This window comes from Leucoraja erinacea, unplaced genomic scaffold (genome assembly GCF_028641065.1).
Source record: "Leucoraja erinacea ecotype New England unplaced genomic scaffold, Leri_hhj_1 Leri_505S, whole genome shotgun sequence".
NCBI lineage: Eukaryota > Metazoa > Chordata > Chondrichthyes > Rajiformes > Rajidae > Leucoraja > Leucoraja erinaceus.
This window is the reverse complement of record NW_026576406.1, coordinates 88,739-105,954: the sequence shown is the minus strand read 5'-3', so window position 1 is coordinate 105,954 and position 17,216 is coordinate 88,739. Positions and strand designations below refer to the sequence as shown.

At 47.1% G+C, this 17,216-nt stretch overlaps 1 protein-coding gene across 1 annotated transcript in view; it reads right to left on the bottom strand.

Annotated features, from left to right (window-relative positions):
• Window positions 1–2,651: 2,651 nt before the first annotated feature.
• The window catches only part of LOC129693965 (uncharacterized), a 36,826-nt gene continuing 22,261 nt past the window's right edge, over window positions 2,652–17,216 (bottom strand). The window contains exons 6-8 of the mRNA XM_055630687.1: window positions 16,864–17,076; window positions 15,586–16,326; window positions 2,652–9,463 (exon numbers count right to left, since the gene is read on the bottom strand). Of these exons, the coding sequence (XP_055486662.1) occupies window positions 8,248–9,463; window positions 15,586–16,326; window positions 16,864–17,076 (2,170 nt within the window). The 3' untranslated portion in view covers window positions 2,652–8,247. The remainder of the gene's footprint in view (window positions 9,464–15,585; window positions 16,327–16,863; window positions 17,077–17,216) is intronic.

Genomic DNA, 17,216 nt, shown 5'->3' with positions numbered 1-17,216 from the left:
TGAAGATCATCCCACGGGGCTGTTGGGGAATAGGATCCAGGGTTTAGATGATGAAAGGTGATGTATTTCCAAATGGGAACTTGGTGGGGGAGCTGCAAGGGTGATGTATCCGGTCACAATTTGGGAGGGAGAAGCGGCAGGACAAAGCATGTCCGGTAATAGGTGAACACCGGCGAGGGGGTTATTTGACAGGCTGATTGTTGGACAAAGGCCAGGGATGCGGGTGTGAGCCCCAGCGATAAAGAGTTAGGATTGTTAAGATCAGGGATAGAAACGTTGAGAATTGTGTATCCATTGTAAACGGTTCAATGGGGAGGGGGCGAAGCGAGGTCAGCCAGGTTTCAAGGGGGGGGGGGGGGGGGGGAGGGTGAAAGAAGGTGGTGGATTAAATTAATTCGCCTGCCCGGGGAATCCCACCCGGGGAGCTGGTGATGGGGCAGCAGGGACAGGGTGGCCGGTTTACAAAGAGCTTCCACAGATAAACTGGACAGGAAACCATTGAGTGTGATGCCAACGAGGACTTTATTGCTTTACTCTCCCAGTACAAGAGAAACCCAATGTTTACAGTAATCATTGTGAATACAACATCAACTGGCTTAACAATGACGGTGTGGCGCCTCTGCGTGGATGTAGTTGTGGTCCACTGGTCCACTTGTCCACTTGTCCACTGGTCCACTGGTCCACTGGTCCACTGGTCCACTGGTCCACTTGTCCACTTGTCCACTTGTCCACTTGTCCACTGGTCCACTTGTCCACTGGTCCACTGGTCCACTTGGCCACTGGTCCACTGGTCCACTTGTCCACTTGTCCACTGGTCCACTGGTCCACTTGTCCACTGGTCCACTTGGTCACTGTATCCTGATGGATAATATTGTAAGTGTCTCTACAGGTCACTTGTTGCTGTGGTAGCCTGGTTACATCCGGGCTCCACCACTGCATCACATTTCACGTCTCCTTATGTTATTCTCTTTTTCCCCCACATATGTTCCGTTATTATACAGTTTTTTTTGGTATAGTTAAGTAAGTAAGTAAATTGTATATATGTAGCGTTGAAACCAAAGTGCTTTACATAGAAGAAATAATTAAGTTTCCGTACATCCATAGAAAATTTAAAAATAAATTTAAAAAATGTACTACGTTAAATGCGACTATATAATTGTTATTTGCTGTAATAAGCGCTCTACTAATAGATCATGCTTCTGTTACCGCCCTGTTAAAGGATCAGACTATTTCTGTGCTAACTTGTGTAAAATGATGACATCTGCTGTAGAACATTAGATTATAACACAATTAGTTCTACACTACACAACAATGCTACAATGCTTCCCGGCTGCACGACTCGGGTGCAATCATCTCTGTTGTGTTGTCCTTACGCTGCTGGGCTCTGCTGCATATATCTCACTACTATTAAGTAACAATTTGGTTGGCATCTGCCTTCAGATTCGAATTTCCGTACATTCGTGGATTAATATTCGAATATCTTGATACTATTAGAATTTACTGCACTTGTCTGTGCATTGTCTGTGCATTTATGTAAATAAAGCATGGTGCACGGACTCCACCATCATTGAGAGTCACTGCTCAGCTAACCTTGAGTTCCTCTTGGTTAGATGCAGACCGTTCTATCTGCCCAGAGAGTTCACCTCCACTGTTGTGACTGCAGCCTATATCCCTCCTGATGCTAATGCCAAGCTTGCAATGAAAGAGCTGCATACTGCCATTAGCAATCAACAGACGCACAACCCCGAGGCAGCCTTCATTGTTGCGGGTGACTTCAATCACTCCAACCTGAAGACTGTACTCCCCAAATTCCACCAACATGTATCCTTCCCCACTAGAGTAGACAAGACACTGGACAAAGTCTACACCAACATGGCTGAAGCTTACAAAGCCATCCCCCTCCCCCACCTTGGTCAGTCTGATCACGTCTCATTGTTTCTGCTCCCTAAGTACTCCCCACTCATCAGACGGGTTAAACCAACTGTGAGGACAGTTAAAGTCTGGTCAGAGGAAGCGGACTTCACACTTCAGCAGTGTTTTGGAAACACTGACTGGAAGGCGTTTGCAGCCCAGGCCACCCTTGACTCTCACACGGACATTGATTCCTTCACATCCTCTGTTCTGGACTTTATAAACTCCACCATCAATAGTGTCACCTCCCTCAAACAGGTGACCATATACCCGAATCAGAAGCCATGGATGAACAGCGAGGTCAGGCTACTGCTGAAAGCACGGGACACCTCTTTCAGGTCAGGCGATGCTCGAGCCTACAGTTCATCCAGGGCTAACCTGAAGTGGGGCATCAAGAAGGCCAAGCACTGCCATAAGCTCAGGATTGAGGAGCACTTCTACAACAACTCCGACCCCCGACGCATGTGGCAAGGCATCCAGGCCATCACGGACTACAGACCCTCCAACATCACCCCCACAATGATGAAACTGAGAATGTATGAATTTTTCACACAGATTTGGCCCACATTGTCTGTACCGACATTATGCCAAGGCCAAGCCTTATCTGCCTGCATATAATCTGCATCCCTCTATTCCCTGCATATCCATGTGCTTATCCAAACGTCTCTTAAATGCCCCCTATCATATCTGCCTCCACCACCCTCCCTGGCACTACATTCCAGGCACCCACCACCCTCTGTGTAAAAATGTTACCCAGCACCTTCTTTAACTTAGTGATGGTCCTTCAACTTCCTACCCCTTGTTCATTCGTAAACCATGTTCACATTTGTCTTGCAAAAGTGACTTTTCTTATCTCATGATTTATAACCTTCAGCCTGGTTTACATTCTATCTTTAATTCAGCTAGCTGTGCCTGTAATAGAAACATAGAAACATAGACAATAGGTGCAGGAGTAGGCCATTCGGCCCTTCGAGCCTGCACCATTCGCCATTCAATATGATCATGGCTGATCATCCAACTCAGTATCCTGTACCTGCCTTCTCTCCATACCCCCTGACCCCTTTAGCCACAAGGGCCACATCTAACTCCCTCTTAAATATAGCCAATGAACTGGCCTCAACTACCTTCTGTGGCAGAGAATTCCACAGATTCACCACTCTCTGTGTGAAAATGTTTTCCTCATCTCGGTCCTAAAAGTCTTCCCTCTTATCCTTAAACTGTGACCCCCTAGTTCTGGAACTGTGACCCCCTAGTACTGGAACTGTGACCCCTAGTTCTGGAACTGTGACCCCTAGTTCTGGAACTGTGACCCCTAGTTCTGGAAATGTGACCCCCTAGTTCTGGAACTGTGACCCCTAGTTCTGGAACTGTGACCCCCTAGTTCTGGAACTGTGACCCCTAGTTCTGGAAATGTGACCCCCTAGTTCTGGAACTGTGACTCCCTAGTTCTGGAACAGTGACTCTCTAGTTCTGGAACTGTGACCCCCTAGTTCTGGAACTGTGACCCCCTAGTTCTGGAGCTGTGACCCCTAGTTCTGGAACTGTGACCCCTAGTTCTGGAACTGTGACCCCCCTAGTTCTGGAACTGTGACTCCCTAGTTCTGTAAATGTGACCCCTAGTTCTGGAACTGTGACCCCTAGTTCTGGAACTGTGGCCCCCTAGTTCTGGAACTGTGACCCCCTAGTTCTGGAACTGTGACCCCTCCAACACCACCCCCACATCCAGCGACGCCTCCTTCCTTCAGGAGCTTAATCACTTCTATGGCCGCTTCGACAGGGACAATCTAGAAACAGCCATCAAGGCTGTACTACCTGCCGATCACCAACCCCTCACACTCACCCCCTACGACGTGTACGTGGCACTGAGTAGGACTAATGCACGTAAGGCTGCTGGCCCTGACGGCATCCCCGGGCGCGTGCTCAGTGCCTGTGCTGCGCAGCTGACAGACGTCTGGACTGACATCTTCAACCTGTCACTTGCCCAAGCAGTTGTCCCCACTTGCCTTAAAACCACCTCCATTGTGCCAGTGCCAAAACACTCCACTGCGGCAAGCCTCAACGACTTCCGCCCAGTTGCACTTACCCCCATCATCACCAAGTGCTTTGAGAGGCTGGTCCTGGCACACCTCAACACTGCCTACCCCCCACACTGGATCCCTATCAGTTTTCCTACCGCAAGAACAGGAGTACGGAGGATGCCATCTCAACGGCACTTCACTCCGCCCTCTCCCACCTCGACAACAGAGACACTTACGTAAGAATGCTGTTCATCGATTACAGCTCAGCATTCAACATCATTATACCATCAAAACTGATCACCAAACTCGGTAACCTGGGCATCGACCCCTCCCACTGCAACTGGATACTGGACTTTCTAACCAACAGACCCCAGTCTGTGAGGTTAGACAAGCACACCTCTTCAACCCTCACCCTGAACATCGGCGTTCCACAGGGCTGTGTGCTGAGCCCCCTCCTCTACTCCCTCTTCACCTATGACTGCACACCTGTACATGGTACTAACACCATCATCAAGTATGCAGATGATACAACGGTGATTGGCCTCATCAACAACAACGATGAGCTGGCCTACAGGGAGGAGGTCCAGCACTTCGCAGCATGGTGCGCTAACAACAACCTGGCCCTTAACTCCAAGAAGACCAAGGAGCTCATTGTAGACTTCAGGAAGTCCAGAGGCGGCACGCACACCCCCATCCACATTAACGGGACGGAGGTGGAACGTGTTTCTAGCTTCAGGTTCCTGGGAGTCAACATCTCCGATGACCTTTCTTGGACGCACAATACATCTACTCTGATCAAGAAGGCTCATCAGCGTCTCTTCTTCCTGAGGAGACTGAAGAAGGTCCATCTGTCTCCTCAGATCCTGGTGAACTTCTACCGCTGCACCATCGAGAGCATCCTTACCAACTGTATCACAGTATGGTATGGCAACTGCTCTGTCTCCGACCAGAAGGCATTGCAGAGGGTGGTGAAAATTGCCCAACGCATCACCGGTTCCTCGCTCCCCTCCATTGAGTCTGTCCAAAGCAAGCGCTGTCTGCGGAGGGCGCTCAGCATCGCCAAGGACTGCTCTCACCCCAATCATGGACTGTTTACCCTCCTACCATCCGGGAGGCGCTACAGGTCTCTCCGTTGCCGAACCAGCAGGTCGAGGAACAGCTTCTTTCCGGCGGCTGTCACTCTACTCAACAACGTATCTCAGTGACTGCCAATTACCACCCCCGACACTTATTATTATTTATTCAAATCGTTTGCTATGTCGCTCTTCCAGGGAGATGCTAAATGCATTTCGTTGTCTCTGTACTGTACACTGCCAATGACAATTAAAATTGAATCTGAATCTGAATCTGATCTTGTCTCCGCCGTGTGAATTTTATTGCCGTTATCTCTATGTGATTAGATCAAAGTTGATTCGTCTTGCAAGATCGTTCCCCGCTCGCTCCGGAGACTCCGCCGTGGCCGTTGAGGTCCAGTTAGCGACTGGACTGTACAAACACGCCCGACTGTACAAAGCTGAATGGTTTCATTAGTTAACTCCTTCAACCAGCCTCCATCTTTGGTCCATAGCTTCTCTGTCAGTAAGTGTAAACTGACCGGACTGTGTTCAATAAAGTCACCGGCAGTTAATAACAGGAGTTGTTGCAAAAGCTCATCAGGTGATGTAGCGTCAGTGGAGGGGAAATTCTCTCTGCTCCTCTTTCACGGCGACTGGCGGCCCTGAGTGGATTTTTGCCTGTTATTTTGTATTGTTGATCTCCAGCTCCGGACACAAGTGGGAATAACATTTGTGGAGAAAATTGGATGAAGTTTCACAGAAATTAAAGAAATTAATGTCTGGCAAAATAACGGTGAAAGATTTACAATCCATAATTAGATCGGATGAAAAACTCAGACTGTGACCGAATCTCTGGCACCGTGGGGTTATAATAGATATTTCATGTCAATTGTGTCACTGAACAGATTAAAAAAAACATCCATCGTTCACTGTATTTTTACTGAGTGAACTGCTCCCGGCGTGTTATAATTTGGGAGGAATCTGTAGGTGAACTGGACTGCCAGTAACCTGTAGAATGTGTGTAGAACAGGCTCGGTAATCTGAGATTAACGCGCAGACTTCATTGGAGATGGAGAAGAACTTGCTCCCACTCGTGTTCTGTTGTTTACGCGGTGGCTGATGAGATGGATGTGGGTCCCGCGGACTGGACCTCAGGTGGCGCTTGATGGGCTGGGCAGGTGGCTAGTTTGTGACGTGGCCACTCCTGTATTTCACTTGGCCTCCAGGTTCTCAGTAGCATCCCGAATTATCGCCACTTTCATCAGTCACGGGCCAGGAATTCCACAGAATCAGTGACAGGTTTAAAGTTTTAATCAAGGAGGGTTTGAGAACATTATACATTGTTTGTTCTGTCTCTGTGGAGCTCGTCCGTGGTGATACGGCTCAGTGCAGAGTGGCTGCTTCAGGAGTTAAATGTCAGGTGTCTAGTCTAAATATGTCTCTCACCCCCAAACGCCAGCCATTCCATCTCTCCAGAGGTGCCGCCTGTCCCGCTGAGTTACTCCAGCATTTTGTGTCTATGTCAGGTGACTAAATGTTATAGTTCTCTGTGCAGGGGAGGGGGGTTGGGGCAGGTCATTAATATTGGTGACTAATATTGGATTGGACACCTGCAAATGGCCAAGGACACGAGAGATACATAGAAACATAGAAACACAGAAAATAGGTGCAGGAGTAGGCCATTCGGCCCTTCGAGCCTGCACCGCCATTCAATATGATCATGGCTGATCATCCAACTCAGTATCCTGAACCTGCCTTCTCTCCATACCTCCTGATCCCTTTAGCCACAAGGGACACATCTAACTCCCTCTTAAATATAGCTAATGAACTGGCCTCAACTACCTTCTGTGGCAGAGAATTCCAGAGAATCAACACTCTCTGTGTGAAAAATGTTTTTCTCATCTCGGTCCTAAAAGACCTCCCTCTCATCCTTAAACTGTGGCCCCTAGTTCTGGGCTTCCCCAACATTGGGAACAATCTTCCTGCATGTGGCCTGTCCAACCCCTTAAGAATTTTGTAGGTTTGTATAAGATCCCCCCTCAATCTTCTAAATTCTAGCGAGTACAAGCCAAGTCTTTCTTCATATGAAAGTCCTGCCATCCCAGGAATCAGTCTGGTGAACCTTCTCTGTACTTCCTCTATGGCAAGAATGTCTTTCCTCGGATTAGGAGACCAAAACTGTACGCAATACTACAGGAGATGATAGTTTAGTTTAGTTTAGTTTAGTTTAGTTTAGTTTAGAGAGCTTGTGGAAACAGGCGCTTCGACTCACTGATTCCACGCAGACCATCGATCACCCCGTACACAATCACTATCCTACACACACTGGGGTCATTGTTACAATCATTACCGAAGCCAATTAATCTCCAAATGACCACATATTCGGAGTGTGGAGGATCCCGGAGCTCCGGAGAAAACCCACGCAACTGAAGGAGCTGAATGTAACTTTCTATTTTCGTGAATGGTCTAGAGGAGAGAGCAGTGTACAAGGTATCCAGGTTGGTCAAGGACGTGAGAGATACCTGGGGTGGCAGGGGGTGATGGGGATATTTAGACTCCACAAAATGATGTAGATAGGTTGAGTGAGTGAGCAAAGCCACTTCAAATCTAAATCCGGATGTGATCTAAATGGAGAAAGTCTGTAGATAAAGGAGGCACATAAATATGTAGATGTTTGTATCCATTAGGTACAAGTGACTAGTGGGTCAGTGAAACAAGAGGTTAAGAATGCTAATGGTATGTTGGCTTTTATTGCAATGGGGTTGGAGTTTAGAAATGGGGAAATGTTGCCATCATTGTAACTAGAATATCTAGAATGTTGTGCATAGTTTTAGTTGGCCAAGTGTACAGAACATGACAACACACTCAGCCCACTGGGATCAGAAGATCATCTTCTCATGTAAGACTGAAGAAGTTAGATCTGTATTCGTTGGAGACTGGAAGAAGATGTCGTCTTTGTGAAATATTCGAGCCCCTTGGAGGTTTGACTAGATGTTGATATGGTTTCATTGGTGAGAGCTTGTTGAACGCGGTGGCAACGTCACACTGAGTCTCCCCGGGAGAGTTATCTTCTGTTCTCCGGCGGGTTGGTGCGGTTAAGGTGTTTGTAGTGAATTGGTTGTGAAGATTACAGCAGTGACAACAGGTTTTAAAATAATTCATCAGCTGTAAAATAATTTGGAATTTAATGAAGATGTGAAAGATGATATTTATTTTCCATTCCCGTATCCGCGATGACTTGCAGCAACTCAGTAGCGGATTCTTTATTGTGGATGACCAGGGTCAGTGGCAAATGCAACTTTCACCACTCTCTGGGCATTCTCCACAAGGTCATCCAGTATGTTGGTCAGCATATTGTAAGTCATTCCAAATGACGATACTGCCCCGAAGATGGAGCCAATGATTGGTATCGGGACAAGGGCCATTTCCACCGCTGAAACAACAGCAAAACCGGTATGCAACAACATATGTTTCACAAACTCCTTATTTATTTCACCCACCAGTGGGGTTCTCACTTCTGCTTTCAGAAATGCCACATGTTTCTTTGAGATATTGGCCAGTCTCTGAAGGGAGGCATCATCCAGGCCGAGACTTTTGCGGAAATCTATTATTGCAGTGACTAGTATCCCGAGGTCTACGGCGAAAGACAATCCGTGAACAGGCACCGCTCCCACAGCTCCTGAGACTGTTGCCAACATCCAGATACGTTCCTTCAACTGGGCTCGTTTCTGCTCCACAACCTTCACTGTTGTGCTTGGAAGTGACATCAATAGAACATCTTTCTTTATTTTGTCGAGATTATTTAAAAGCGTTTCCCTTAACTGAGGAAAATGAAACTCATTTAAGGAAAGGCTTGATATCAGGAAAATATTGGGTTTTGAAATCCCCGCTTTGGTCAAACCGTGACTTATGTTTTGTTTCATCATATCAAGTTCCGTCATTCTGTCAAAATATACACCCTGCCGTTCGAAAGAATTGAAATCTTTGTCAATTTGACTTCGTACAAAGTAGAACTTCTTCCCCAAGTTTTGAATCTCCTTGGCGACATTTGCATCATTTTCGGTGAATCGACTCTGTGAGATTATTATGAAAAAATCGTATGTCGTAAATTCCATTTTTCTCACGTAATCCTTCATTGGAAACTTTGATGATCCAACTCCCGGCATGTCCCAGAAGCAAACATTAGGGAAGGTGGGATGTTTGTATGGAGTTCGCTCCATTGTGGTTTCAATGTTCCCGATTTTAGCTGCACCGTCATCGCAGCCCCGCAGCCCCCTCATGGCGTTGATGAAGGTGGATTTCCCTGCACCTGTTTCTCCGGTCACAGCGATGTTGAGCTCTAAATTTTCTATATCATTCAATTTCTTCTTGATCAGTGTTGCAAACTTGCTCAGCCCACCCTGGTCATATGTAGTCTGCAGTTTATTGATTTCCTGCTGACTGAAGTATACAGATTGTGAAGACGAAGCCATCGTATCTCTGCGGAAAGAAATGAACATATTGTATTTTTAATACATCTCTAAATGTGTATTTCATGAGACACATAAACAAAATCACAGTCACGTGTTTGTGATCAAAGCTGAGATCACTGGACCTGAATGTCCCACATCACAGAGATAGCGGGATACACTGGGCTGAAGATTCAATGAACCGGTCACTCATTAACACTCCTTCCCATTCCCACACTGACCTTTGTGTCCTAGGTCTCCTCCATTGTCAGTGTGAGGCTAAACACAAATTGGAGGAACAGCAACTCGTATTTCGCTTGTGCAGCTTACAGCCCAGTCATATGTAGGTTGGTTTTGCTAACTTCAGGAAACCCCGGCATTCCCTCTCTCTCTCTATCTCCCCTCCACCAAGTTGCACCAGCTTCTCGTTTTCACCCAACAAACAGTAACAATGGCCTGTTTATTTTAACATCAATACTTTTTTGCATATCTTTCATTTATTGTTCTTTATCTCACTATATCGTCTTTTTATCTCGTTTTTACTTTTCCCTGAGTCTCCTCTCCAGAGATGCTGCCTGTCCCGCTGAGTTACTCCAGCTTTCTGTGTCTATCTTCGGTTTCAACCAACATCTGTAGTTCACAGTCACTAAGAAAGATTACTGATCACTTTTTCCCCATCCATTCATACTTTCAGTTGTGTTCACTTTGTGTAACATGAACTTTGTTGTGCTTTGTGGATAAAGGATATGAATCATTCAGGGTAGGTATACAGGGTCATGCAGGGTAGCGTTGGTATTAAATGTAGAGTTAGCCAATCTCATTGTTTCTTTCAGGAGGGTTTCCCGCAGAGAGTGAATGGGCTGATGTGTGATTACACTGCGGGTAAACGGGAGGCTGGATTTCTGTTCTGAGGATGAGACAGAAAGACAGTGTTGTCCGAAACAAAATGCCAGGGTAGGAAAAGTTTCCAAGCCTTCTTGAAGGAATGCAACTCTCTCTGTCTGAAACCAGCCAATCACTAGCCCAGGACTGCTCAAAGCGGAGAGGGGGCATTAGAGACCACATTGTAAACGCCGGTGACCATGCACGGGGTCACGCATGGCCCAGTCTGTGTGTTGATAAGGGTGCGCCACCTTACACACTCCCCAAACACCAGTCGGCTGCCCCCTGTGGAAGAGACATTGGTTCCCACATTGAAGTTCCTGAACTCAGTAATCTTTGATCCTGACGTGTTACAAAGGAGAGGAACATAGCAGAGTGTGAAGCCGAGAGATATACAACTCCACAGGTCGGCAGAGTCTGAAACAAGAAGTCATTTTCTGCCCGGTCTGTAATGACAAGTTACTGTCTCCTTTAAACTGATGTCATTGAACATCAAACAGCACAGAACAGGTACAGCACAGGGACAGGCTGTTCGGCCCACAAAGCTATGCCATCTACTATATGATGTTTACATCCAGGGTGAAAGGTTTTAATCGCCTATCTATGTCTCTCGTGGTTTTAAATGTTTCCATCAAGTTTAATTTAGATAAGAGATACGGTGCAGAAACTGTCCCTTCGGCCCACCGAGTCCGCACCGACCAGCGATCCACGCACATTAACACTATCCTGCACACACAGGGGACAATTTTAAATGTGTACTAAACCAATTAACCTAACAACTTGTACGTCATTGGAGTGTAGAAGGAAAAGGAAGATCTCTGAGAAAAGGACACGGGGAGAACATACAAACTCCGTACAGACAGCACCCGTAGTCAGGATTGAACCCTTGGTCTCTGGTGCTGTAAGGCAGTTGCTCTACCGCTGCGCCACCGTACCGCCCAGGTATGGAATTCTTAAACTGTGGCCCCTGGTTCTAGAACTCTCTTCACCCAGAGAGTTGTGAATCTGTGCAATTCTCTGCCACAGGAGGCAGTGGAGGAAAATTCACTGGATGTTTTCAAGAGAGAGTTAGATTTAGCTCTTAGAAACATTGAAACACAGAAAAAACAGGTGCAGGAGTAGGCCATTCGGCCCTCCGAGCCAGCACAGCCCTTCAGTATGATCATGGCTGATCATCTAAAGTCAGTACCCCGTTCCCGTTTTCTCCCCATATCCCTTGATTCCTTTAGCCCTAAGAGCTAAATCTAACTCTCTCTTGAAAACAGAACCAGTGACTGGGACAATGTATTAAACCAGGGGTTCTTAACCTGGGGGTCGTTTGGGGTTTTTCCAGGGGTCATGAAGGGGTCGTAAATAATATCAATTTGTTGAGCCCATTTATAGGAGCCTAACTAAGATACATACCTCACACAGTACTTTGTTCGTGTATGCGTGTACGTATACACACACGCACTCTGTGTGTTGTGAACCATGTCTGCCAAGAAGTGCACGGAGAGTGAAGCATTTCTCAAGTTCGGCTTCACTTGCATTGTTCAATCATCCGTGGTCAAGCCACAATGTGTTATCTGTGCCAAGGTTTTGAGCCACGAGAGCATAAAGTCCAGCAAACGGAAGATCCACTTGGAGTCTTGTCACAGCAACCTGGTGGGGAAGGGCGTGGACTATTTCAAACTCAAGAGTTTCAGCATCGATTCGGTAGGTCCCTGGAGGCTTCATACCGGATTGCTTAACGAATCACTCAGACTAAGAAACCTCACACCATCGGTGAACAGCTTATCAAGCCATGCCTTCTCGAAGCAGGTAAGTTGGTGCTGGGGGAACAGCAATCAAACAAGTTCAGGCAGATTTCCCTTTCGAATTACACAGTCAAAAGTTGAATCTCGGATATCAGTAATGCTATTCTGCTGCACGTGGTGAGCACTGTGAAGAGCAGACCAGTGTATTGACTGCAACTGGATGAGTCAACAGATGTTGCCTACGTTTGTTACCTCGATGTAGTAGCCATGAAGGAGGAGTACCTGTACTCGGAGCCATTGACTACTACCACTCGGGGAAAAGATGTGTTCAGAATGCTGGAAGCCTTCCTCATCAAACATGAGCTTGGTTGGAAACGCCTTATTGGGGTGAGTACAGATGGGGCACCTTCCATGCTCGGATGCAGATCCGGCTTGAAAGCTTTCCTGAAGAATGTCGCTCCCCATGTCTCCTTCACCCACTGCATGATACATCACCATGCTTTTGTGATAAAGACTCTCCCTCCTGGTCTTTGAGAAGTGATTTCAGATGTGGTGAAGATTGGGAACCACATCCGAGGGAGCGCAACAAACACAAGAATCTTCAAAGCGAGGTGTGAAGAAATGGGCTCCGATTTCACTTCTGATATTCCACACAGACGTGCGTTGGCTTTCACGTGGTATAGTTCTTAATCGTGTGATTCAACTTCATGAGGAAATAGCGCTGTTCTTGGAGAGAGGGTTGTACTGAGAAGGAGAATCAGCTTCATGAAAAGATGCAGGATGAACTGTTCGTGATGAAGGTTGCTTACTTGGCTAACTTCCTCGCCGAGGTGAATTCTATGAACCTCTCACTTCAAGGAAACCTCCCAATGCTGCACACGTGACAAAGTGGCAGCGTTCAGGAGGTAGATTCGCCTTTACAAGAGAAGAGTCCAGGACGGTGACACGACTATCTTCCCTGAGATGACGACTCTCCTGGATGCTACACCAGATGCTGAATGCCACTTCCACGATGAGATCTCAACCGACCTTCTGGCAATTAGTGAAGCCATCGAACGTTACTTCCCCAGACTGGACGACCACTCTCGTGAGGAGGGGAATCATCCTTTTCCATTGAAGACGGGGCCATCAGCGATACTGACATGGCTGCTAAGGTTGAATTTTACCAAATTCGTGAAGATTCGCAGCTCAAGTTACTTCATGGAACAAGAGCTCGCCACGTATTGGCTGAAAGTGAAGGAATGTCCTGTTCTTTCGAAGAGGGCCCTGATCCTATTGGTCCAGTCCCCCTCAACCTATCGCTGTGAGGTTGGATTCTCAACCATAGTAACTCTGAAGACGAAGGTATGCAATAGGCTTGTGATTGATGTTGACATGAGGTGCTGCCTGTCAAGCATTTGTCCTCGTTTTGATCGCATGATGGCTGTGATGCAATTTCAGCCACCCCATTCACTGAGTATTGGCAGACATGTTTTAATAAATACGGCTGGGTTTTTACAATTTTTGTTTCTGGGGTCACGGTACTGAGCAAGAATGTCTGATGGGGTCATGGGGCCAAAAAGGTTAAGAACCACTGTATTAAACGGCTTCAACGACAGAAACAGCAAAGGGAGCCGCACTCAAACCCATCCCTACTACTTGTGCAGTTATTTCTCACAGCAGCGGTTGATTTTAGACAATAGACAATACACAATTGGTGCAGGAGTAGGCCATTCAGCCATTCGAGCCAGCACGGCCATTCAATGTGATCATGGCTGATCATCCCCAATCAGTACCCCATTCCTGCCTTCTCCCCATATCCCCTGACTCTGCTATTTTTAAGAGCCCTATCTAGCTCTCTCTTGAAAGTATCCAGAGAACCGGCCTCCAGCGCCCTCTGAGGCAGAGAATTCCACAGACTCACAACTCTCTGTGATAAAAAGTATTTCCTCATCTCCGTTCTAAATGGCTTACCCCTTATTCATAAACTGTGTCCCAGGTTCTGGATTCCCCCAACATCATGAACATGTTTCCTGCCGCTAGCATGTCCAAACCCTTAATAATGTTATATGTTTCAATGAGATCCCCACCCATCCTTCTAAACTCCAGAGTGTACAAACCCAGCAGCTCCATTCTCTCAGCATATGACAGTCCCGCCATACCGGGAATTGACCTGGTGAACCTACGCTGCTCTCCCGCAATAACAAGAATGTCCTTCCTCAAATTAGGGGACTAAAACTGCACACAATACTCCAGGTGTGGTCTCACTGGGGCATTGTACACCTGCAGAAGGACCTCTTTGCTTCTGTACTCAACTCCACTTGTTATGAAGGGCAACATGCCTTTAGCTTTCTTCACTGCCTGCTGTTCCTGCATGCTTACTTTCATTGACTGATGAACAAGGATCCCTGGATCCCGATGTACTTCTCATTTTCCCAACTTAGAAACATAGAAACATCGAAATTAGGTGCAGGAGTAGGACATTCGGCTCTTCGAGCCTGCACCGCCATTCAATATGATCATGGCTGATCATCCAACTCAGTATCCTGTACCTACCTTCTCTCCATACCCCCTGATGCCTTTTACCACAAGGACCACAACTAACTCCATCTTAAATATAGCCAATGAACTAGCCTCAACTACCTTCTGTGGCAGAGAACTCCAGAGATTCACCACTCTCTGCGTGAAAAATGTTTTTCTCATCTCGGTCCTAAAGGATTTCCCCTTTATCCTTAAACTGTGACCCCTTGTCCTGGACTTCCCCAACATGGGAATAATCTTCCTGCATCTAGCCTGTCCAACCCCTTAAGAATGTTATAAGTTTCAATAAGATCCCTCCTCAATCTTCTGAATTCCAGCGTGTACAAGCCGAGTCTATCCAGACTTTCTTCATATGAAAGTCCTGCCATCCCAGGAATCAGTCTGGTGAGCCTTCTCTGTACTCCCTCTAAGGCAAGAATGTCTTTCCTCAGATTTGGAGACCAAAACTGTACACAATACTCCAGGTGTGGTCTCACCAATACCCTGTACAACTGCAGTAGAACCTCTATGTTCCTATACTCAAATCCTTTTGCTATGAATGCTAACATACCATTCGCGTTTTCACTACCTGCTGCACCTGCATGCCTACTTTCAATGACTGGTGTACCATGACACCCAGGTCTCGTTGCATCTCCCCTTTTCCTAATCGGCCACCATTTAGATAATAGTTTACCTTGCTGTTTTTGCCACCAAAGTGAATAACCTCACATTCATCCACATTATACTGCATATGCCATGATTTAGCCCATTCACCCAGCCTATCCAAGTCACCTTGCAGCCTCCTAACTTGACACCATTTACATAGTAATCTGTGCCTTTTAGCTTTTCCATTGATGTTCCTGTTCTCTCGGCCAATCTGCGGAGAGCAGCATCATTCAGACCCGGACATTCACAGAAATAGATTATCGCTCCAATATCCCCGTGTCACAGGCGACAGAGAGACCCGGGACCGGGATCGCACCCACTACTCCCAACATGATCGACAACATCCAGATACGTTTCTTCAATATCTCACCTTTCTTCCGAATAACCTCCACACTGACGTTGTGTTGGGCCAGAACAAAGACAGGGTTCTCTATATTCCAGTGCTTCCATTAACCGAGGGAAATCATACATATTCTTCTTGAAACTGGATATCAGGAACACGGTGGGATCAGGGATCCCGGCCTTTCCCAACCTACTGACGCAGTCACTCCGGATATTTTCCATTTCTGCAACTTCATCAAATTCAACTCGTTCTCTCCGCATACAATCAAGGACAACGTCAATCTTAGAACGGACAAAATAGAACTTCTTCCCCAGCCGCTTCATCTCTTTGGCAAGTATTTCATCATTCTCTGCGAATCGACCAGCTGACACTATGATGAAGAAATCGTATTTTTTAAATTGCATTTCCTTCAGGTAGGAACCCGCGGTGAATCGTGGAGTTCCGATCCCCGGCAGGTCCCAGTAGCGGACATTGGGCAGAGTGGGATGTGAGTATCCGGTTGGCTCCATTGTAGTTACCGTGATCCCAACCGCAGCCGCTCCCTCATCGTCGTTACGAAGCCCTCTCATGGCGTTGATGAGGGTGGACATTCCTGCACCCGAGTCTCCCGTCACGGCGATGTTCAGCTCGGTGTTGTCCAGTTCTTTCACCTTTTTTTCCAGCAGAGGTTGAACCTTTTCCACACCTCCCGTTTTGAACTCAAAGTTCCGTTTGCTGAGCCCTTCCTGTGTGAAATATGAGAGGGTCTCAGACTGAGCCGCCTGTTGCCTGAAAAGAAACATGTTCGGTGAAAGTTTCCAGTTGAAATGAAACCAACTGAAATAAAGGACAAGCACCTTCTCTCCCATTCCCTCTTCTCTTCCCATTGCTCCACCTGGATACACACCATTTATCCCACAATCCCGCCCTTTCCCCCTTCCCCCATCACCTTCACCTATATCCATTCCTCCAGCTTCACGTCTCACGTCTCTTCTCTTGGCCTAGGAGCGGAATTAGGCCATTCGGCCCATCTACCCCACGAGTTTCCCATCTCTCAGTCTTTTCATCACCGGCCTTCCTTCAATCATCACCCCCCTCCCGCACCCCCCAACATCTATCAACCTATCACTTACCTGACTTAGTCCTGCCCCTAATCCTCATCCAGTCACCTCCCTCCAATCACAATCAGAGTGAAGAAGGGTCCCGACCCGAAACGCCACCTGTCCCCCAGAGATGCTGCCTGACCCGCTGAGTTACTCCAGCGCTGTGCTTGAGGTGAGGGAGGAGAGGTGGAGAAGTAACATTGTGTGATGTATCCGGACATACCTGGAGCTGGCATTTCCCATTCTCCTTCTCTGTCTGTCCTTGTCTCGCCTGTGTGATGATCCAGTGGTCCCAGCACTGCCCGGGGGGGAGAGGTCTGGGCACCGGGGCTCCTCCTTGTCTTCAGTTGTGTGTGTTCTCCTAGAGGAAAGCAGAGAGGTTGCTGGTGGTTCTTTCTGTAGCAGAGGTGTATGTAAGGCAGCAAAGTATCTCCCTCTTAATCAATATACGTCATTTGGCCCAACTGGTCCGTGCCAACACAATGCCCCATCTATGCTAGTCCCACTTGTTCACAATTGGCCCATACCTTTATAAACCTTTTTCATCCATGCCACTGTCCAAATGTACTTTAGATG